Raw genomic sequence first — 24,418 nt, 5'->3', positions numbered from 1 at the left:
CTGTTCCAAGATGGCAGCTGGGCAACTCTTACCACTCACCTATTGTTATGTTCCCGAAGCCCAGGGTGATGAGCCGTTCCTTGTGCTCGTTAAGTTGGTGCTTTGACTCATTCAGGATGCTGTTCGCCCAAAGAAGCAGGTTGGTGAACACTGAGTGGATCACCCCAAACCTGAAAAACACAAGGACCCACTTCCTGAGCAGCCCTGGGAAGCTCCTAGCCCCGTGAGGTGAGATGGAGACATTGCACACGTGTACATGGGCACACACACAAGCTTCCTTCTTAGCAGTGATTGTGATTTCATCTGGCAGCTCAGGCTCTGGTCCTGAGGGTCCCCTGTCCGGCAGTTCCATGGGACCTTCCAAAACCACAGCCTTGGCATCCTGCCTTAATCTTGAACCTGCCAGTACTCAACTCATTGTCTACGGGACAAAACAAAACAAATAAAAATCTGGGTCTTGGAAGCAGGGATACAGGGATGGAAATTTACTAAAAACAGGCAACCTACCCCACCATACCCCAAACCCTTTCTTCCAAAAGGGAATAGAACAATGAAGGAAAGATGAAAGGGCTACTTTGGAAATCTGGAGAACTGGGTACGCCTTTACTGTTGGGTTGCCAACCCAATGATCATTATCCACGCCCTCTGTCTTACCACTTACTTCTAAAGACACCAAAACCAACCAGAAGCTCACCATCTGGCCTCCCTTGAAGTTAAGCATGGCCACTGTGGCCAGTAGGATGTGAGATGAGGTCTACTGGGCACTACCGAAAAGCTTTTGCTTTCTTGATGGAAGAGATCAGAATGAGAAAAGCCTACTTATTCTTCTTCTCCCCCTTTTTTCCAACCTTCAATGCAGACATGAAGGCTGGAGTTTTGGCAGCTATCTTGTGACCATGAAGCAACAAGCATGGGATGAAACCCTCACCCACTGAGGGTGGCAGAGTGGAAACACAGAAAGATCCTGCTCTGTGACGACACTGTTGAGCTGCTGGAGTCTCGGATAGGTTCAGGAATTAGGCCATATTATTTACAAATAGAATATGTAGCTGCATTTGGGGTTTGAAAGTTAGGAAGCGACAAGGCTGTTCTAGTCTGACCTCAGAGTTCTGTCCTTGCCTCTGACCACAGTGCCTCCTAAAGAAGAAGAAAAGAAATGACATGGAGGGTGGACTCTGGACTCTGGAGAACAGAGGAGGGATCTGGGGCAATATGGTTCCAATGGAGTCACTGTCTGTTTCAAAACCTCCAAAGATTCCCCATGGCTGCCAGTTTAAGATGTATTCACTTTGGTAGCTTCCAGGTGCTTAACAATGGGCCTTGCATGGAGCAGGTGCAGCAAGTACAGGTGATTTGAGAGAGGAATTCCTTGAAACCTGTGTGTAACTGATCACTTCTCAGTTGGAGAGCAGAGGCCCAGAGGATGTGAACCCCCTCCCCATGTAACCAAGAGCACCCTTGTCCATAATCTCCCTACAGGAAGAATGGTACAGTTGGGTCCTCAACCCTGACCTTGCCTCTCCTCTGAGTTTTAACCCCAGATGACCCCCTGGGGTTCCCACGAGCAACTGCAAGCAAAGTCTTTCCTCATTTGAACTCCAGCTTCCTTTGGCAACTTCCCAGTGTCCAGGCACAAGTGGGGAAGGAAACAGCCGCCTGGGGGTGTCTGAGTCAGCTGTTTGCCCATCTGCTTGCCCCTCATGCTTGCCCAGTTGCTATAGATTGTGGCCAGCCTTCCCCGGGACATCTGGGAGGCATTGTATAGAGCCTTTGACAAATGCAGACAATGCTGTTTGCCTCCGGCTGGCTGGCTTTTCTTTTACTTATAATGCACACAGCTCCCCTTTCTTCTCCTCTTTCCTGGTCCAAATGGCGTTGTCTCATCCCAGGTCCACTGAACCTGAGCAGGTAATACTAATGCCGCCCACAGCTGCTGGCTGTTCTGCCACAAACGCTCCCTGCGAGCTGGCAGCCTCCTGTTGATTTGATCTGGAAATTGTCCTACCAACTAAAGGCAGGCGTTGTTTCCTCATGCCAAGCTGCCTTTCTCACACTTGGATCCGATAACCCCAGACCACAAATAAAGAAGGGTTCCGTGAGCCATTCTCTAATCTCAATTTATGTTTCCAGGTCTTTTTTCAGAACTGCTGCTCCTCAAAACTTCACTCTTGAGAAAAGAAAAGGACTCAAACCAGTAAGAGGAATTCTCACACCAGGAGAAAAGTCCTTGTATGTACTAAAAGCATGGATAGTGGAATATTGGCTCGAAAGATCAGAAAAAAGGGTAAGTCCAGGAGAGGGAAGTTTTGAAAACTCCAGGGCATGGCAAGAAATGTCAATGAATAAAGCAGGCCTGGGATAACATTAGGGAGTGCTGGGGACTGTAGCTAACTGAGCAGCCACCACCCCCCCATCTGGAGGGAACAACCCCAACTTGGCTCTAGCTCTTTGTTGCCATGCACATTTTGGATTATCAAACCTCCCAATTTTTCTAGAGACATCTAAATCTAAAACTGAAAGGTGGGATTTCCCTGGTGGCGCAGTGGTTAAGAATTCGCCTGCCAATGCAGGGGACACGGGTGCGAGACCTGGTCCAGGAAGATCCCACATGCCGCGGAGCAACTAAGCCCATGCACCACAACTGCTGAACCTGCGCTCTAGAGCCCACAAGTCACAACTACTGAGTCCGCGTGCCACAACTACTGAAGCCCACGCGCCTAGAGCCCGTGCTCCACAACAATAGAAGCCACCGTGATGAGAAGCCCATGCACCACAACGAAGAGTAGACTCCACTCACCACAACTAGAGAAAGCCTGCGCACAACAACAGAGACCCAATGCAACGAAAAAACAAATTAAAAAAAAAAAACTGAAAGGTGATAACTCAAAAATGGTTAACACTTTGCCCTATTTAAAAAAAAAACAACAACAGGTTAAATCAAGTTATAAGCATATCTAGTTCAAACCACTCACTATCCAGTTTAGGAAAGAGGCCCAGAGACAGGGAGAGACTTGTCTCCAATTGCTCAACAAGCAAGGCCAAGGCAGGACTAGGCCCCAGTCCTATAGGGACTTTTTCAGATGAAAAATCCTGGTGGGAAATGTCTGCGTACATGGCTACAACAGCATTATCCCCCAAAAGATAATGCAAGGCACTGATGTGAGCCACATATGTAATTTTTAATTTCTTAGTAGCCACATTTAAAGAATAGTAAAAAGGAACAGGTGAAAATAATTTTAATGATATTTTGTTAATCCCAATATATCTAATATACTGTGATGTCAACTAATCAAAGAGAAAGATTTCACCCAGCAAACCCTGCTGGCCACTGCAGCCACTGCAATGCCATGGAAATAGCAGTAGATTTAAAGTCAGCATTCAGATCCCACCCAGCTATGCACAGGCGAGCTGCCTGACCTTGGACATTTACTTCATTTCTCAGTTTCCTCATCTCTAAGTGGGATCGTGATCATACCTACTGTCCCTGACAGGGCTACTGTGAGAGGTTCTCATAAGTAACACATGTAAAAGAAAATGCTTTATGAATGGGAAAGCCCATTTCATTCAGCCAGGAGTTCCCAGTAGGTCAAACTACCCAATATACATTTGTTGAAAACATCTCACCCTTTATCCCCACAATCCTACTTCTAGGAATTTAACTCAAGAAAATAACCAGAGGATAAACAACAAGGTCCTACTGTATAGCGTAGGGAACTACGTTCAATATCCTGCAATAAATTGTAATGGAAAAGGAATATACACAACTGGATCACTTTCCTAGACAGCAGAAATTAACACAACATTGTAAATCAACTATACTGCAATAAAATAATGTAAAAAAAGAAAAGAATCAGAGATGTTCAAAAATATTTTTAGCCAAAGATGTTCATCACAGTACTATTTATAATAACAACAAAAACTTTCAGAAAAATTCGATGTCCAACAAGATGTGTTATGGACTGGATTGTGGCCCCTCAAAATGTATATGTTGAAGCCCTAACCCCCAATGTGACTGTACTTGGAGATGGGGTATAAGGAGGTAATTAAGGTTAAATGAGGTCATAAGGGTGGGGCCCTGATCCAATAGGACTTGTGTCCTTATAAGAAGAGGAAGAGACACCAGAGAGGTCTCTCTCTCCCTGCCCAGAGAAAAGGCCATGTGAGGACACGGCAAGAAGGCAGCACCTGAAAGTCAGGAAGAGAGCCTCACCAGGACCACAATTGTAAAAAGGAAAAAAGAAAAAAATGTATATATCTATTCACTGAAAAAAGACTGGAAGAAAACAGACCAAAGTGTGAATAGTAGTGACCTCTGGGTAGCGGCTGTCTTAGCTGTGGTTGCTATAACAAAGCAACAGATATTTATTTCTCACAGTTCTAGAGGCTCAAAGTCCAAGAGCAAGGTGCCAGCAGAGTTGGTCTCTGGTGATGCCTCTCTTCCTGGCTTGCACATGGCTGCCTGTCACTGTGTCTTCACGTGGCCTTTCCTCTAGGTGCGCTTTGTGCAGGGGTCGAGGAGGGGGGAGATCTGGTGTCTCTTCCTCTTCTATAAGAACACTAATTCCATCATGGGGAATTAGTGGGACCTAATGACCTAACTACTTCCCAAAGGCACCACCTAATACCATCACATTGGGGGTTAGGGCTTCAACATATGCATTTGGGGGGGACACAAACATTCAGTCCATAACAGTGGCATTATGATGATTTTTAATTACACTGTACCCTTACAAGTTTTATCAGGAAAAAAAAAAGTGACATTTTTTTAAAGAATGTCTATGGAATAGATGAAGTGAAACCCATGCCCCAGAACAAAATCAGCAAGTGCTCTCCTCAAGCTGCGAGTGGAGCCCAGGCTCACTGATGGAAGGAGGACCAGGTGACCTGGTCCAGCACACAAAATGGGAGAAACTGGATGGGAATCCCCAGCTGGCCACTTGCACTCTGGAGACCCAGCTAAGTCCCCTAACCTGCCGTATCCATTTAATGCAGAGAAGAATAGTTACCATAGTTACACTGGCAGAGCCTGGATTAAATGTGAGGATGGATGCGGAAGTCTTTGTCCTGCCCTAAGGCACAATTAAAGCTGCCTTTGCTGGGTCATCGGGGCCTGGACTTCATTTGTCCCTGACTCATCCATTGGACCCCATTTGTCCATTCTCCTCCCCTGGAGGCAGAGCAGTGGCGCCTTCTGCCAGGAGGCGTGGCTTCTCGTGTTAAGATGGGAGTTAAAGATCACTGCCAAGGCCACTGCTTGGGGCTGCACAGGGGAGAGCACAGGCTGCACATTCCTGGAATGATGCTCAGATGCCTGGATATCTCGGCCCATTACCTCTGCATATCACCACCAGTGCCTGGCAGCAGGCTCTGCACACAGTAGGAGCTCAATAGATGCCTCACTCCTTGTCGAAGCTGATCCTTTTTGCGTAATGAGGTTGGTGAAAGTTATTTCTAATTCAATAGTCTGTTAAAATAGTTCCAACCAGTGGTCTTACATAAGTCACTCTCTTAAATAGCAGATTTCATTTCAAAAGGTACTGGGGGACTTTTCTGTTCCTCACTGACAGTTTATATGATGAGGGATCTTTCTAGAAACCAAATAGTGATCCCTTGATTCCCCCGTATGTGTGCACAGAGGCTTTCTTACATGATAATCATACCATGCGTTTAGGTAATTCACCCTCTTATCCTGTAGATTCTCTGCCTTGATCTTCACAATCATCTCGAGGGAGAGGTGATCAGAGATAATAATAGAGCCAACACTTACGGAGTCCTTGTTCTATGCCAGGAACAAGCTTTACATCAGTTATTTCATCCAGTCCCCAGAGGTTGGCTATGCTATTATCTCCATTTTACAGATGAGAAAAACTGAAGCTCATAAAGGGGAAGTTTCTAAGACAGCAGAAGTGAAATCCAACCCACAACACCCTACTTCCAGAGCTGTCCCAGAGAGGGCAAAGCAGAGGGTCCCCTTCCCAGGCCACAAATGAAGGCTTTGCTTGTCAGGATGGAGAGGAGCTTCGGTCTCATTTAAAACCCAAGCAAGCTAGTTGGCAGAGTCCAGACTGTTGCTTTTTTGCCACGGCTGACACCGTATCATAACTCAGAAGACACAACGTCCACCAGTGACCAGGAAACCGAGGGCTTGCAGTGTGCTCAGAGCCGTTTCAGGAGGTGAAATCCGTTACAAACAAACAAGAAGATGTGATCGTTCATTATAAAGCGCTTTGTAAAATTCACATTTACAGAATAATAAAGTCAGTTCAAACCCCACCCCCAAAAAACCCCAATCAAGATGGCAGTGATGAGTTTTGTTTGTTTCAAATGAACATTAAATTCAACACGTAAGCAATTACCCATGATTTTTACCTTTCCAGTGTTTTGAAAGATTGGATGATATCCTTTGCGTGCCCCCAAAGAAAGTACACCTAAACGGAAATAAAGGAAGAAAAGAAAGATACATCAATGGGAAAGCCATCACTGTATTTGCACCCTTGAGAAGCTATAAAACCTAAGGGAAAGGTGTGAAAAATTTTGGGAGAGTCAGTGCAGTGACCTCCCCCGCCCCAAAATGGCAAGTCACTATCCTCATCTCAGGTGGCAGTGCCATTCCCGGGGGTGTTGGGGGGAACAGTGCTGCAGGGGCACTGCCGTGAGAATCAGATGAGGCCTCCAGGTTTAGGAGGAAATAGTGACGAGTCTGCCGTGGGGTGGGGCTTGGGGAGTGGCAGCCTGCCTACCATAACCCCTGTTCACGTGTTTATGTCATCCTTATCAGGCTTCATTCGAGAAATATTCACTGAACCGTTACTACGTCAGTGGCCGGAAACCAGATTCTGAGCGCTTTAAATGAGGAACAGAATTAGTTCAAGCTGGTCTTTTATTTCACTCTGTTATATACGCTGCCCAGGCCCCTGGCCACGCAGTCACTAGAAGCAACTCAGGATGGGGGCCGTATCGGACTCATGTGCAAATCCTGGCTCTCTCGGCCTTGGGCAGGTTTGTTTTCCCATCTATGAAATGGGTATGATAGTGGAACCTACCTTGGAGGGTGTTGTGAGCAGTGAAATAGGATAATCCATGTCAACTACTTAGAACTCAGTGCCTGGAGCAGGTACCTTTTCAGTAAAATCTCTCTGCTCTCAACTCACTCATGTGTGGACATTGAATGAGCACCTCCTCTGTCCCAGGCACTTTCTGAGCTCCAGAAGCATTTGGGGCCTTATTTAGACACAAACACATGTTGAGCACCTACTACGTGCCAAACACAGCTGGGCACTTTATAAATTTGTCTCATTTAGCCTTCATTTTCAATTGAGTGTCATAAAAAAGAAAATCAAACAACACACAAGAAATTACACTTACACATACTCTCTCTTCCACATCGTTTCACCTAAGATTTACTATCCTGCTCTGGAAAACACTTTCAGGCATGATTCTCGAAACACCTAACAATTTAAAAAACAGATAGTAGTGACTCCTGGTAAAGAGGACATTCAACCCAACAATAGGGAAACACTGAAGTAAATTAGCTTTTATCTATGAATTTTAAGTTAGAGGACCACTTATCTGATGCCTTGATAAAGACTACATAGCAACACAAAAAATGTTTATGATTTTTTAAGTGAAACACTCAAAACAGTAAATTCTGCACCTTACATGTAGAACTTTGCCAAGAAGGTACACCTGAGTACAAAGAATGGAGGGAACACAAAAAAACAGCAACAAATATTTCAGTTAATGGGCTTACAGACACATTTTTAGTCTCTTTTTCAATTTTTTCAGTAATGTTATACTTTTTTTTTTTTTTTTTTTTTTTTTTGCGGTACGCGGGCCTCTCACTGTTGTGGCCTCTCCCGTTGTGGAGCACAGGCTCCAGACGCGCAGGCTCAGCGGCCGTGGCTCACAGGCCCAGCCGCTCCGCAGCATGTGGGATCTTCCCGGACCGGGGCACGAACCCGTGTCCCCTGCATTGGCAGGCGGACTCTCAACCACTGCGCCACTAGGGAAGCCCTATACTATATTTTTTAAATAAATATTTTTTTAATTACCATACAACCCAGCAATCCCACTTCTGGGTACAAATCCAAAAGAACTGAAAGCAGGGTCTCAAAAAGATATTTGTACACCCATATCCACAGCAGCATTATTCACAATGGTCAAAAGATGGAAGTAACCCAAGTGTCCACACAACACGTGGTCCATCCACACAACGGAATAGTATTCAGCCTTAACAAGGAAGAAAATTCTGACACATTACGACACGGATGAACCTTGAGGACATTATGCTAAGTGAAGTAAGCCAGTCACAGAAGGACAGATCCTGTAGGATTCCACTTGTCTGATTCAAAGAGACAGAAAGTAGTCAAATCCATAGACATGGAAAGTTGAATGGCAGTTGCCAGGGGCTAAGGGTGGTGGGAATCAGGAGTTAGCGTTTAAAGAGGACAGAACTTCCTTTGCAAGATGAAAGAGTTCTGCTGATTGGTTGCACAGCAATGTGAGTATACTTAACACTGCTGAACCATACACATAAAAATGGCTAAGGTGGCAAATGTTATGGTATGTGTACTCTACCACAATTTAAAAATAAATAGTATGTTTTAGAAAGTAATGTTTTGTATTCTCCCATCATCTAATGTCACAAATGCACGTAGTAAGTGTCCAATAGGTATAGGAAGATTGATTAATTGACCTACTGACCAAATGCCTTAAATAAGGAAGAAAGAGATCCCCAACCCACCAAGTAACAGTTTTTGAAAACTCACTTCTGTCCAGGTCCTTCCTCTGCCCAGAACCTTCAATGGCTCCCCATTGCCCTCAAGGTAAAGTCGAAGCTGCTAAGTGGCTGTCAGCCTTGGCCAAGCGCTCACTGCAAAGTGCTCTACACACAGCACCTTAATCCTCACAAAGACCCCGTGAAGGAGGCATTTTTACAGATGAGACCCATGAGGCCTAGAGAGGTTAACACATTTGCCCGAGGTCACACTGCTGGTGTGAGCCAAAGCCAGGTAGTCTGACCAGAGTCCATGCTTATAAGCCCTGCACTAAACCATGGCTCCAGTCCGGGCCCGTCACCCCTGCTCACCACCCCCCACGGGCCACACATCTTCCCCCCATCTGGTGGAGAGACTTCACAGCCCCAGATGTCCTTTGTAATGGTGTCTGACACACCACACCCCTCTCTCCTTGACAACCACCCCGTACCCCAAAGCTAGTGAGAGGCCCTCCCTGGCACCCGCTCTGGGCGATTATGTCAAAGCATTGACAGTGCGGACAGAGTCTGTTTTGGTGATTGTCTCCCGCTCTGACACCTCCACAGGGCACAGACCATGGCTTTTCAACCCTGGACTCACAGTACTGAAAATAGGGTTTTGCCCCCTGTGGAAGGAAGGGAGGGAGGGAGAGAGAGAGAGAGCAGAGTGGAAGGAGGGAGGAAGCGGGGGGAGGAAGGAGGGAAGGGGGAAGGGAGGGAGGAAGGAAATTCTTTCTGGTCCCCTAAGGCTTTCCATGTTGTCACTGGCATCACTATAAGACTGTCATCATGGGATTGGACGTCCCTGGAATAAATAACCAGTTAACTCTTGTATTCCTTTACCGGCATTTCCAGAACAAAGTACCACAGACTGGATGGCTTAAAACAACCAAAATTAATTTTCCCATAGTTCTAGAAGCCGTAAGTCCGAGATCAAGGTTTGGCAGGTTGGTTCCTCCTGAGGCCCCTCTCCTTGCCCTGCAGATGGCCACCTCCCTTCAGCATCCTCACACTGTGTGTCTGTGTCCTTCCCTCCTCTTCTCATAAAGATGCCAGTCCTATTGGATTAGGGACCACCCTCATGACCTTATTTAGCCTTAATTACCGCCGTCAAGACCCTATCTGCACACAGTCACATTGTGAGGTCCTGGAGGTTAGGACTTCAACATCTGAATGCAGGGGACACAATTCAGCCCTCAACAACTCTCAAAACGCAAGGCGACCCGTTCAAACAAGTCTCCCTGGAATCTGCCACCCTGTTCCACCGATGTTGCCACCCTGTTCCTCCCACAGAGGCAAACTGCTGTCAGGCTCGTCTCTCACAGAGCTTCACTTGTGAGAGTGTGTTGATCTCAAGAAACACCGTAAGGTCACCAAGAGCTGACTGGCAGTCACCTGGGTGCAGAGCGGAGACCACTTTCTTATAAAAAACTGAGATTAAAAATGGCATCCTTGGCATTCGCAGGTGAGAAATTGGTCCTGAAGGATGTTCCTAAATCGGGAATGCAGAAATATTTTGAGCAATAACAGTATGCCTGGACCAAGTTCATGGTCTTTCTGGGTGACTTCTGTGGAGAAGAACCATGGACAATGTAATATATATATATATATATGCATAAGATTGTGTGTGTGTATATATATATAAAGAACGTATTCAATATGTCTGTAAAAGAATGTGTGTGTATATATATATATAAAGAATGGATATATATATATATATATATATATATATATATGTATAACTGAATCACTTTGCGGTACAGCAGAAATTAACACAATGTTGTAAATCAACCATACTTCAATTTAAAAAAAAGAATCACGGCGTCTGGGCTGTGACTTAGGGCAAGTCATTTGTCCCCTCTCCTTCCTTAGTGTGACAATCCGACAGTTGTTCTCGTGGAGTTGTTGAAAGCATTACACGAAGTGAAAATGAAAAGTACTTTGCAAAAGTCCTATAGACATACTACTTATTACTTTTACTGTTATCTCAACTCTGATAGCCATTTCCAGGGATTTCTGCCAAGGATGGAAGCTACACTGGAGATCCATCTAAGGTTTTTTTCAAACATGAGATTTTTCTGATTCTAAGCTATAGGTTTAAATTATATATCAAATCCTTATTTCTTACCCACACCAAGTTGACCAAGGCTGAGAATGAACCTCTCATTCATTTCTAAAGAATTTAATCCACAAGTAAGCAAACAACAAATGAACAAAGAAAAGGTCTCAGTGACTCAGAGGAGGGACTGTAATGGCACAAAGTTTCTTTTGGTGGTGATGAAAATGCTCTAAAATGGACTGTGGTAATGGTAGCACAACCCTATGAATATACTAAACCACTGAAATGTACACTTTAGATCAGTGAATTGTATAGTATGTGAATTATATCTCAATAAAACTGTTAATTAAAATTCCCCAGAGCCTTTTCTGGTGGACTCTGACTTGGCCGAGTTTCCTGATTCTTCATCAGTGTAAGTTCTGCCACTTAAGATTCCCACAAAAATGGCCAAGAGGACACAGTCCCACTTTACAGTGCAGGCAGCTGAAGGACTGTTTTATATACCCTGGGATACACTTAACAGGAATCCAGGCAACAAGGAACAAGCAACAAGTGTCGTGTGGTTTACCTGCAACAGAGTATGTACCGCATGGGTAACAGGGAAAACTCCTTCTGTGGCTGATAAACATTCAGAAAATCCAATGAAGTACCCAATTTTAAGGCATCCCAGGATGACGGTAATGACTGCAAACAACGTGATACTACCTAAATTGAGGGAGGGGGAAGGGTAGAAATACACATATATAAGTGTTAATATGCACTAATATCATTTCAAAATAAATTATATTAAACCTTCACATAAATGGTCAAATGATTTTTGACAAGAGTGCCAAGACAATTCGATGGGGAAAGTACATTTGTTTCAACAACTAGTGCTAGGAAACTGGGTATCCACATGCAGAAGAATGAAGCTGGATGCTTACCTTACAGTATATCAAAAATTACCTCAAAATGAATCAAAGACTTAAATGTAACACCTAAATCTATAAAAATCTTAGACGAAAACATAGGGGGAAATCTTTATAATGTTGGATTTGGCAGTGACTTATTGGATATGACACCAAATGCACAAGCCACAAAAGTAAGAAATAGGTAACTTGGGCTACATCAAAATGAAAAAGAAATTATGCATCAGAGGACACTATCAACCCACAGAATGGAGAAAATGTTCACAAATTGTATATCTGATAAGGTGTGAGGGTCCAGACTCTATACAGAACTACAATTTAACCATTAATTTAAAAAAAATAAACAACGGATTTGAACAGACATTTCTCCAAAGAACATATGTAAATGGATAATTAATACATGAAAAGATGCTCAACATCACTAATCATTAGGGAAATGAAAATCACTATGAAATACCACCTCAGGGACTTCCCCGGTGGTCCAGTGGTTAAGATTCCATGCTTCCACTGCAGGGGGTGCAGCTCGATCCCTGGTCAGGGAACTAAGATCCCACATGCTGTGTGCCATGGCCAAAAAAAAAGAAAAGAAATACCACTTCACGTGCATTAGCATGGCTGCTACCCAAAAAAGAGAAAGAAAAGGGGTGGGGGGAGGGGAGCGAGGGGAGTGAGGAAAGGAAGGAAGGAAGGGAGGGAGAGAGGGAGGGAGGGAGAGAAGGCGTGGGGAGAGAAGTAAAATAATAACAAGTGCTGGCAAAGATGTGGAGAAATTGGAACCCTTATACACTGTTGATGGAATGTAAAATGGTGTAGCCGCTATGGAAAACAGTACGGCAGTTTCTCAAAAATTTAAAAACAGTAACTCCACATGGTCCAGCAATATACCCAAGAGGATCAAAAGCAGGTACAAAAGCATGTACACCCATGTTCATGGCAGCATTATTCACAATAGCCTAAAGGTGAAAGCAACCCAAGTGTCCATCAGTGGATGAACAGATAAAGCGTGGCAGGGACTTCCCTGGTGGTGCAGTGGTTGAGAATCCGCCTGCCAACGCAGGGGACGAGGTTCAAGCCCTGGTCAGGGAAGATCCCACATGCCGCGGAGCAACAAAGTTCGTGAGCCACAACTACTGAGCCCTTGTGCCACAACTACTGAAGCCCGCACACCTAGAGCCCATGCTCTGCAACAACAGAAGCCACCGCAATGAGAAGCCCGCGCACTGCAACGAAGGGTAGCCCCTGCTCGCCACAACTAGAGAAAGACCACGCGCAGCAACGAAGACCCAATGCAGCCAAAAATAAATAAATAAATATTTAATAAATAAATAAATTTATTTTTTAATTGCTCTGTTTTTTTTTTTAAAAAAGTGTGGCATATCTGTGCAATGGAATATGATTCCGTTTTAAAAAGGAAAGGCATTCCGACCCCTGCTACACCGTGGATGAAGCTTGAGGACATTATGCCAAGTGAAACAAGCCAGTCACAGAAGGACAGATGCTGCATGACTGTGCTCCTAGAAGATGCCTTAGAATAGTTCAATTCATAGGGGGAAAAAGCAACATGGTGGCTACCAGGGGCTGGGGTGAGGGGGAAATGGGGAGTTATTTAATGATACAGACTTTTAGTTTTACAAGATGAAAGAGTGTTGGACATTACAATTGTAATGAATTCACAATATGAATGTACTTAACACCACTGAACTGTACACTTAAATGATTAAGTTGGTAAATTGTACGTTATGTCTATTTTATCACAATTTTAAAAGTTTTAAATATATATAAAGCAAATTCTACTATTGGCCTCACAAGCTGAAAGTAGAAGACAATATTATGTCTTGTTTATCACTGGACCGACCTCATGCATATTCCAGGGTCTGATAAGGGACGTACATTCAACAAATTTGGCCAAAACAACACAAGTCCTCTAGAAGTTTTCCCCCCAAAATGATCCATCTAAGAGTGTCACTGTTCTGCTCAAAAACCTCAGTTCTCTGATCCTAAATTCCTGCTCTAAATAATAAAAGTAAGGGGTATAAGGTATACAGGAACTTTCTGTACTATCTTTGCAATTCGTCTGTAAAATAGAAAGTTTATTTTTTCAAAATGATAGGGAGGGGTCTAGAGCAGTGGCATGAAAAGGGCTGTGCTAGTGAAGTGAAGAAAGGCAAGTTCTCTGATGGCACATCCAGCATAGTTGACAACAAATTAAACAAACAAGAAATATGCATATGAATAAGACTGGGAAGGAATATGCAAAATACATTAAAAAGAAACTCGTAACCAAATGAAAAAAAATAGCAAGAAAACCATAATGATGGTGGGGACTTGATCGTTGTCACAGTCCCTAATCCCCCTTCTGGGCCAACATTAACCACCATTCATACATTCTCTCCCACGAACAGAGGAAACTGGATCGTGTTTGACATGAATTACGGCAAGAGAAGAGAGAAGGGCATGAGCCATAACAGGGAGCTATAATATTACAGCTCTGGCCTAAGAAGCCTCCAGTGAAGAGTAATGCAATCGCCTGGCTCCTTTCCATTGCTCAAAGCATTATAGAAACAACTCTAAGTCACATTTTCTTAAATCCTGGAAATGCCCCAGTGAAATCAGAAACTTTGTAAGAGTGGAGAATCAATCCCAGGGCTTTGAAATGGTTTGATAAATGCATGGTTCGTTTTGATTACAAAGAGAAATAGCAAGATGAGGTGAGGCAGCCTGGTTGGGTGGCAAGGGCACAGGCTGTAACTCTGGGAACCTGGCTGTGCCAACAATGGAACACGGGAGTTCAGACGGGTCACTTCCATGCTCCCGGCCTCGGTTTTCCCATCTATAAAATGAGATTGGGCCACAGCAGTGGCTTACAAACTGCAACAGAATCACCTGGAGGGCTTGTTAAAACACAGAGTGCTGGGCCGCACCCCCAGAGTTTCTGATTCAATAGATCTGGGGTGGGGCCCCCAAATTTGCATCTCTAACAAGTTCACGGGTGGGGTGATGCTGGTGATCTGGGACCCCACCTTGAGAACCACTGATCTTTGCCACTGACATTTCAAGAGTTGTAACAAACACATCACGTGCCTTCTCACGCTCCTAAAGCCCTTCCTTCCTTCATCCATCCTTCCATCCATTTATTTGTACAACAAATATTTTAGGGACTCATACTGTGCATGAGGCATTTTGCCAGGGGCTCAAAGGTAAACAAGTAAGATTGCTGGAGAAACAAAAATACACACATATAGTATTGCATAAATTGTGGAGTACACAAAACATAGAGCGATGAGCTGGCACCAGACTTCTCAACTGCATCGTGGGAAACCAGAAGCCAGTGGAAGAGTAGCTAGAGTCCACTGCAAGGAAAGGACTGCATCTCAAGAACCCTATTCCCAGCCAAGATGGTACCCACTTGTCAGGGCAAAAGACGAAAGATATTCGAAGGTATGCCAAATATAATTGTTTGACAACTATTTGTCGTTCAACTATGATCCAGGTACTTGGGATATTAAAATGTCAGTAAAATAAAGTACCTGTCCTTGATGAGTTTAACATTGAGTGGGGAAGCAGAAAAATAAACAAATAAATAATAAACATAGAAGAAATGTCAGGAAGTGCTAAGTGCATGAAGGAAAGTAAAGCAGGGAAGAGGACTGAGGTTGACGGTGGTGGTCAGAAAAGGATCCTCTGAGAAGGTGACAGTTGAACAGACAAAAAAGGACGGGGAGAAAAATATCATCCACATAACTCCCCTGAAAAAGGGCTTTAACCAAACAACCAGTGAATCAGGAGAGAGTCCTCTCAATGAGAGAAGACGAAGAGGAGAGGCAACGATAGTGAGCAACAAACTTTGCAACAGAATGAAGAGGTAGATGGACATATAAGGGAAGGAAGGAGAGAAGGAAGGGAGGGAGGGTGTAAATGAATGTATGATGGATGGATGGATAGATGGAAGGATGATGGATGGATGGATGATGGATGGATGAATGAGTGAATGGGTGAATAGTCCAGTAGATAAACAGATTAATAGAAAAGAAAGCAAGATAAGAGAGGTTAAATCCGAATGGATGAAGATAAACTGTCTGGAAATGTGTCATTTACATGCTGTATAAAGACTTGTGATACAGAATAAAATTGGGGATGACTGAGTAGGGAGCAGAGATGAAAAACCTTTCAAAGTTCTCATGGTAAAAAGATGGGTACTAGGGGAAAAGAGGGAAACAAATGTATACTCTAAAGGTCTTGTCTCACTGGAATAGAGAGTGGGTGGGAGGATCTTGGAGTGGGAAGCAATGTGTCTTGCTGGGGGAAATGTTGCATATTTTGTTTTCAGGTAAGAATGGAGTAATATGTATCTGGTTATGAGAATGAGAAAAGGCAATCTAGCCATTAATGGAATAGAAAAACACAATAAAATGTTCAAAGTGCTCCAAAAAGCAAACATGTAGAAAAGGCACATGAGGCAACAATATGTAAAATAAATCATTATAATCAACATAAAGAAAAATAGAAATAATAAAGTCTGGGATATAAGTCATTACAATTAGAATGATCTGAGTCTCGCATTAATTAAGGGATGGGAATATTGAATTAAAAACAAAACCTAGCTATATGTTCTTTTTACGAAACACACTTTTAACTAAGTGATGATAGTGGAAAATAGAGGGGTGGGCAAAGAGGAAGTAGCAATGCAAACGAATAGAAAGAAGGAACAGCAATATTAATATCAGACCACTTGGGATTTAGGGTTCAATGTAATAAATAGGATAAAGAATTCTTCCACCCTTATCACTACACATGAAAAAAAAAACATAATGTATGAGCAAGATATAATAATCAAATAGCCCATATAAAATCATTGTTTTGTATATTTAACTGCTACTTTAAAAAAAAAAGAGTAGAAGATTTCAGAACTAGACAGATCTAGTAGACATGAGATATGACACAGAAACAGAAGAACTGAATCACACAATTGATAAACTTGGTTTTATAATACCACCTTGCATATTGATAAAAATCAATTATGCTATAAAAACACAGTACACAGAGTATAGAGGTAGGTACTGACTGCCTGGCTTCAAATCCTTTTTCTACCACTTATTATAGTTGATGACCTTGAGCAATTACTTAACTTCTCTGTGCCTCAGTTTCCTCATCTGTAAAATGTGGATAATAAGATTGACTATCTCCTAGGGATGTAGAGGAGATTAAATGAGTCATAACATGAAAAGCACCTAGAACAGTGCCCCACAAATAGAAAATTCTATAAACGGGATGTTATCATCATCACTCAACCACAAAGAAACACTTAATGAATTAGAACCAATTAGAAAGTTCCCCAGCCACATTCCTTGAGAATAATCCTAAAATGTCTAGTGTTGGCAGAGGGGAGACTCCTCCTCTGTGTTAGGCTCCCAGATCCCTTCTAGGAGTCTAGAATCTTGAACCATAAGCTCCTAGAGGTGGAAGGTTCCACAAAGTTAGTTTCCATCTCCCATCTCATGCAAGGATGCTTCCCAGTGCATCATGACCAGCGGCCATCTGGTCTCCACCTGGACATGCCCAGGGCTGGGAGGCTCACCCCTCCATCACCAGCTGGTGCTTAGATTACAATGCTCTTCCCCACAGTGCACTGCAGTCAGCCTCCCAGAACTGCCATCCCCTTCCCTGGAGATTCTGCCATGGTTCACTCATTCCTTCATCCATTCATCCATGCATTCACCCATTTGATGATTCAGTAAATATCAACTTGTTACATGTTAGGCACAGTGCCAGGAGCTCAGGTTATAATGGTAATTACATTCAGACAGGGTCTTTGCCTTCAAGAGCTCACCATCTGGTCAGATCAACAAACAAACTGAATGACACAATCTCCTGCTTGAGAAGTGCTAGGAAGAAAACAGGGTGTTATGAGAACATACAACCCGGAAGCCACACCTGGTCTGAAGGCATCGGGAAAGGCTTCCCTGAAGAAGTGACTCTCGTTTGCTGACCTGGAGCTGAAGGGGGTGGGCCTGCAGCACTTTCCACCCCACATCTCCACATCCTCTCTCTCCTGGACTGGACATCTTTTCGCTCCTCCTGGGGCCGCCCTCCTGCAGGCACCCATGTGATGCTCAAAGGGGGACGTGACACTCCACGTGCAGCCTGACCTCCTTTCCAATCAATGCCCGACCAGCATCGGCTTTTTGGGCAGCTACATCATGAGGCTGAAATCCTGACATCAGGTTTACATTTTCTACTAGGGCAGAAATCCCATCCCAAAACCCCAAACATGCATGATAATGCATGCAGTTAGGCAGGACTCTCTCACGGTGACCCCAGGCTGGATCACCGCTCCCTTTCCTGAGGGAATTGCTCAAAACTCCCTGCATCTTGATCTGCTCCAGAATTTTGCTGGGGTGTTGCTGTTATGCTCAGTTCTCTATATTCTGTGTATTCTTTTATCATTTTTAAAATTCAGGGTAGCTTCCTGAGACCCTACATATTCTCCCTAAGTCCACTTAATTCCTAACTGACCTCTCAGCCTCCTGTTTTACTCCTCTGAAAACCAGGTCCCACCCTGCAGATGGAGTGATCATTCTGAAATACAAGTATGATCACATCATTCCCTTTGTTCAAACCCTTCAATGGCTCCCCACTACCCACTGGACAAAACCAAGATCTGAAGCCTGCAGATAGGGTTCCAGCTAACTCAGATCTTGCTGACATCTCTGGACTCACTTCCAGACTCCAGCAAAAGCAGAAGGTCCTCCTCTGGGACCTCTCCCTAAACCCCCAAACCCTTGCCCCAGGCTACCCTTCTGCCTACCCACCCATCCCCTGCACAACATAACACTGAATCATTTAGTGAATAATAATAATGTATTTCTCTTACTAAATGCCACAGGTTTCTCTAAGCATTTTATATGTACAAACTCACTGATTCTCATACAACCCTATGTGATGGTTGGGGGGTATCATCCTCCCCATTTTACAGATGAGGAAACCGGGGCAGAAAAGTGAGGCTACATGGGTTGGGGTGGGGTTTGGTGGGGAGCTCTTAGCCATCGTGCTCTGCTGCCCCTCATTGTCTGCACCGTCTTTGCCCTCTCCTGCAGTCCTCCACGCAGGGCCAAACCTAAGCATCCTGCTGTCCCCAGGGCTCAGCCAGCGCCTGGCACAGAATGGGAGCTCGGTCCAGACTGCTGAACAAAACCAGACCAAAGTTTCTGCCCCGACGTCACAAAAGTTGTCCCCATGCAGTGGGCTTGGCCACCTTCTCTGTTGTTCCCTGCAAGTTCCAAAGGCCCCTCTGCTCGATGAAGAGGACAGAAACCAAATGGAAGTTAGAGGTTTTGCCTTCTCTCTCACCTGCTAATATCACACCCTCTGTCCCGAAGCCAGGAACTTATCTCTCTTTTCTTTCTCACTCTGTCCGAATATTTCTGGTGACAGGGGCTCAACCCACCTCCTGATGCCCTTTCAGCTTCCTGGTCTAGAAAATGAGGGTGATAACACCCACCCCAAGAACCGCTGGAAGACTGAAAACATTACACTCAGTGAAAGAAGCCAGTCGCCAAGATGACATATTATGTGATTCCATTTATAAAGATGTCCAGACCAGGTGAGTCTAGAGACATAAAGTAGATCCATGGTTGTCTATTCCTGGGGAGGGTCTGGGGGATGATAGCTAAAGGGCACAGTGTTTCTTTTTTTTTTTGTTTTGCTTTGTTTTGTTTTTTTTGCAGTACGCGGGCCTCTCACTGCTGTGGCCTCTCCCGTGGCGGAGCCCAGGCTCCGGACGCGCAGGCTCAGCGGCCATGGCTCACGGGCCCAGCCGCTCCGCGGCATGTGGGATCCTCCCGGACCGGGGCACGAACCCGTGTCCCCTGCTTTGGCAGGCGGACTCTCAACCACTGCGCCACCAGGGAAGCCCCACAGTGTTTCTTTCTGAGATGAGAAAATGTTCTAAAAATTGACTGTGGTGATGGTTGCACATCTCTGTGAATATCCTACAAACCATCGGCTTGTGCACCTTAAATGGGTGAACTGTAGACTATGTGGACTACATCTCAAGAAAACTATTGTTTAAAAGAAAGGAGGAGAATTGCTAGGCACACTGACATGGGCTCACTATACCCAGAGCAGGGACAGAAGCCCAAGGAAATGAGGAGTATCTGGAGAGGCCGTGTCTACAGAGGAGTGAGGTGATCAAACTGAGATGAGCGTGCATTCTGAGGAGGGAAACAAGGTGAAGCCCAGACCCATGTTCATGAACTTGCTGCATCTGCCCCGAAGTCAGCCGGGTGGGCTGGAATACCACGGTGGCCCACCCTGACCACTCCCTCCTTGGCCACACCAGACGCTGCCACAGGACTGCACACCAGGTTTTGCAATCCTGTCAGTCACCCTCCAGTGGTTTCTGTGAGTCCTGGCTGCACTCCTAGACTGTGGGCTCCCCTGGGTGCAGGGGCGGTTGCATCCTCGTGTCCTGCAGCCTTCCTCCTTCCCTTCTCTCTCCTCTTCTGCTCTCCGCCACCATCCTGCATGGCAGTCCGCCTCTCTTCACACGTGCACTTGGAACCATTCCTTTTAGCAACCTTCACTTTCTCACACATTGGACCGCCTGTTTCTAAAACCCATCACTGTGTCCCAATCTTTCTCTCTACAGCCTGTACAGCCACCTGTCCTGGGCAGATCTTACAAAAGCAGCTCACGTCTGCCCCTTTACTTGCAGCCCCTTAGGGATAAGGAACACAGTGCTCTGAGCAGCCCTTTTCCAAGGATGGTGCACTGGACAGAGATGGAATGTGTTGTATACGTGGCTGTGCCTCATTTTAAGTAAAAAGCACTTTGTAAAAATCTGATCTCAGAAAAGTAGATTTGGGAGTGATTATTCACACGCACAAAGAAAGCCTCACTGTGACAAACAACTGGGACAATGCTTCTCATGTACCAGCATTCCAAACGCACTCAATAACTGTGGCTATTAGTCTTACTGTCGTCATTGCCATGATTTTGTGTTAATAACACTTCTCTGGGCTTGAGACAGGCCAGAAACAAGGAAAAGGACTACCTTCACCACTGTGGTCTTTTAAGAGACCAGAAACAGAACAGAAACAGGACTCTGGTAATTAACAGGAAGAAATGGCTATTCATTAGGTTTTCACGTCACTGGACACACGGGACTGGCATGAGATATCCCAGCTGCTGCCACTTCCTCCAGAAGAAATCAATCTCTTAGCAAACAGAGGATCTGGATGAATAATCCATCATTTCCACTCATTTTTAAAAATTAGTCAATATTTTTTGTTCCAAAGAAAGTCTTCACTTTCTCACACCCAGTAGGTGGGACAGAATGTTTTCCTGCTCAAAGAAATGCCTCACAGCCCGTACCAAGACCCAAAAACTTTCACTGGAAAACCTCAGTGCCCAGAATTCCACAGGGTGGCTTTCTCAGAGCCCCAGACTTCTAAGACCATCACAGAAGCCAGGGCAGAGCTAAGTCAAACCTGTTTTTCCAGCTAGGATTCCAGGGAAATCCTCAGTCCCTGCTGGGGCTGAAGGTACTTCCTTTGGCATTATGGCCTCCTGGGGTACTTTGAGGATAATTAGGCTCTTGCTTCTTTGATAAACTGCAGCTCATTCACAGGGATAGACAGTGCTTTGCACACAGCTTTCACTCGACCTCTCCCAGCTCCTCCCTGAGAGGTGGCCAGTATTCTTATTTTACTGATGAGGAAACCGGGACTCAGAAAGGTGAAGGTAACAGAGCCGAGACATCAAGCCAAGACTTCCAGGGTCAGCACCACTTCCATCATCCACCTAGCTCACTTGAATAGTTATGTTATTATGGGGTAACTTGCTGAGCGTCTAAACAGACACACCCTTTACTGAACACCTACTATGTGCTCTCCTACACTGCCTCATTTGCTCCAGCTCTACCTGGTGTCTAATGGACATCTCAGCTGTAACACGTCCACAAGAGGAATCCTGGTTCTCCATCCCCACCCTTACTCCTCCTCCTGTCTTCCCAGTCTTGGGAAATGGCACGACCATTCGTCCATTGACTGGGGTCCCAGTGCTTAGAGTCTTCCTGGAAAGAGGGAGAGAGAGAGGAGGGAAGAGTGAGGAAGAACAGGGTGGGGGAGGGAGAGAGGAAGGAAGGGAGAAAGGAGAGAGGGAGAGAGGAAGGAAGGATGAGGGGAGGGCAGGAGAGAGAAAAAGAGGAAGGAGGGAGAGAGGGAGGGAGGGCGAGAGAAAGGAAAGGAGGGAGGAGAGGGAGGACGGAACAGGGAGGAGTAACACAGAAAGGAAGGGATGGATGAGGAGAGAAGAAGAAGGGAAGAAGAGAAGAAAGAAGAAAAGAAGGATGGAGTAGGAAGGAAGTGAGGGAAAGACCAAGGAAGGATCCTGCCACTACAGGAAAGCATAGGTCAAAAGCTTCTGTATGCAATATTTTTTAGCCCGTTTAAGTCAACAACCTCAAAATAACATTTTATTCTTGTTTGCTTGTTTGCTATGACACTGGATTCACTGCCATTTATAGGGTCACAAAACCACGAACCTCCCTGAAACAACTACTTTCAGAGCAGGAATCTGGGCCACACTGCAGTTGTGTGCAGTTTTTCCAAAGGCAAGATGAGCAGTCCCTGAGCCTAAGAAACCTAAAATCTCATCCAGATGACAAGGCTTATATCCACTAGTCATAAGACAAGGCAGAGATTGACAAGTGCCAAAGATCTCTACACAGAGAGAGCTGTGGCAGCCCATGGGAGGGAGGAGTAATTCCTGCCAGGTGTGTAGAGAAGGTGTCCTTGGGGCAGACCTTTGAAGGGAGTGTGGGTGGGAGGGAGAGTGACTGTCTGCTGGGCGCCCACCCTGTACCCAGCAGTCACTGGTCCTACACGTGTGATTCCCATTCTATACATGCTGAAACTAGGGGAGTGGGAAGACTAAATAACATGCCCAAGAGCATGCAAGGAAAATGACAGCCACACTCTGAGACTTAAATTCAGATCGAACATGAGAATTCAGAGACCTGTGATGTGTCTGGACCACATAGAGTGAAATGTACCCGGCCCCTCCCATGAAGATTTCTCAGGCACCCGCTTTCTCCACAGACTCCCCACCACCTCCTCCCTTTGACCTGCATCATGTCTATCTCCCTTCCAACAGTGCAAGGTCCTTGAGGACAGAAGGGTTCCTGTCTTGACAACGTTTCAATCAATGTGTTGTCGGTACCTAGCAAGTGCTTCTATTCCCCACTGCCTGAACATTTATCCGCTCATTGATTACATCATTCATCTCAACCGCATTTTCTTAGCACCCACTCTATGCCAGGCCCTAGAGTTGGCTCTAGGACGAAGAGATGAACATCTTAGAGTTCCCCCAGTGTGGTGGAGGGGACAGAAGTGTCAACAAGAAGCACAGTGCCTTCCCAGGGCGCAGTGAGGGGTGAAGCAGTGCAGTCAGAACCCCAAAGGGTGAGAGAAGGGGTCTGAAAAGCATCACTGGGGAGCATGGGGTGGGGCCTGAGCCCTATCTCCTAAAGCAAGGCAGGTGGGAGGCATTCCAGGAAGAGGGAACAGAATATGCAAAGGCAGATAAGCATGAAATATTGTGATGGGAACTAAAAGCCTTTGAGACTGGAGCACAGAATGCGGGCCAAGGAGAGGATTAAACTAAAGAGGCCATCTGAGCTCAGATCTTAGCGGGCCTTGAATGCCAGGATAAGGAGTGTGGCCTCCATCATGGGGTCCGTGGAACCATGGCAGGGCTTTAAACAAGGAAAGATGTGAATAGGTTTGTGTAACCGTAGTTCCAACGATGGCATGTAAGGCAAGAGCCTGAAGGCGGAGAGAGGAGACTATGGCAATAATCCAGCCTTAAGAAAGAAAGAGAGAAGGGAAGGTGGGCGGAGGCGGGCAGAAAAGATGTGCAGGAAGATGGAGGCAGAAAAGACTAAAGGAGAGAAGTCAGAGGAGGAAAGGGCACAGAGCTGCTGTCGGGCTGCGGCTAGCGGGCGAGCAGGCTGGGTTCGCTGGGCACTCACCCGCCGGCCGGCTCGCTGCTTCGGGGACTCACCGCGGAGCCAGCGCGCGCCGGCGTGCGTGTCCTTGAGGCGACGGTGCGCGGAGCTGCGGCCCACGTACCACAGCATCCAGAGCAGCTGCAGCAGCATGAGCGCCGTGAGGAAGCACAGCAGGTCGCTCTTGCCCACGCCCGAGGCGTGCACGGCCCAGGCCAGCAGGAACAGCAGCCCCGCCACGAACACGTTCAGCCCATACTGGCTGCTCAGCGCCTCCGCCAGCTTCTGCGGGAAGCTGGCGCGGATGGCGCCCCGACGAGCGGCCGGGGACTCCGGGGGCCCCGGGGCCGGGAGCTGGGGCGGCGGGCAGGCTGCGGGTCCCGACGAGCCCCTGTCCGGGCTGCTCCGAAACGCCTGGGGAGAGGCAGGCGCCCCCTGGCCCTCGGGCATCATTGAGGGACCCGCACTGAGTCTAGTCCCGGGGGCGGCTGCGACCCGGGCCCCACCCGCTGCCCCTGTCTTCTGCCCTAGACCCGACGCCCTCTGCCAAACAGCCCGCTGTCCTGATCACTCTCGGACGCCTGATCTCCCGCCTTCTGCCCTCTACCCTCGGTCAAGGTACCCACCCGATGCACTTACCACCTTCCCCCCCGCCCCCCGCCGACCCGGGCTGACCCGGGCTGACCCCG

General features: G+C 46.0%; 1 protein-coding gene across 1 annotated transcript in view; it reads right to left on the bottom strand.

The window, feature by feature from the left end:
• Positions 1 to 24,182, bottom strand: part of OTOP1 (otopetrin 1) — a gene marked incomplete at both ends in the record, with an annotated part of 42,376 nt that extends 18,194 nt beyond the window's left edge. The window contains 4 exons of the mRNA XM_082837714.1: positions 40 to 170; positions 6,370 to 6,428; positions 11,383 to 11,519; positions 23,786 to 24,182. Of these exons, the coding sequence (XP_082693840.1) occupies positions 40 to 170; positions 6,370 to 6,428; positions 11,383 to 11,519; positions 23,786 to 24,182 (724 nt within the window). The remainder of the gene's footprint in view (positions 1 to 39; positions 171 to 6,369; positions 6,429 to 11,382; positions 11,520 to 23,785) is intronic.
• Positions 24,183 to 24,418: the final 236 nt, after the last annotated feature.

The sequence above is a fragment of the Leucopleurus acutus genome (genome assembly GCF_964270905.1).
Source record: "Leucopleurus acutus genome assembly, chromosome: 4".
Taxonomy (NCBI): Eukaryota; Metazoa; Chordata; class Mammalia; order Artiodactyla; family Delphinidae; genus Leucopleurus; species Leucopleurus acutus.
This window is presented reverse-complemented; position numbering and strand designations above follow the sequence as displayed.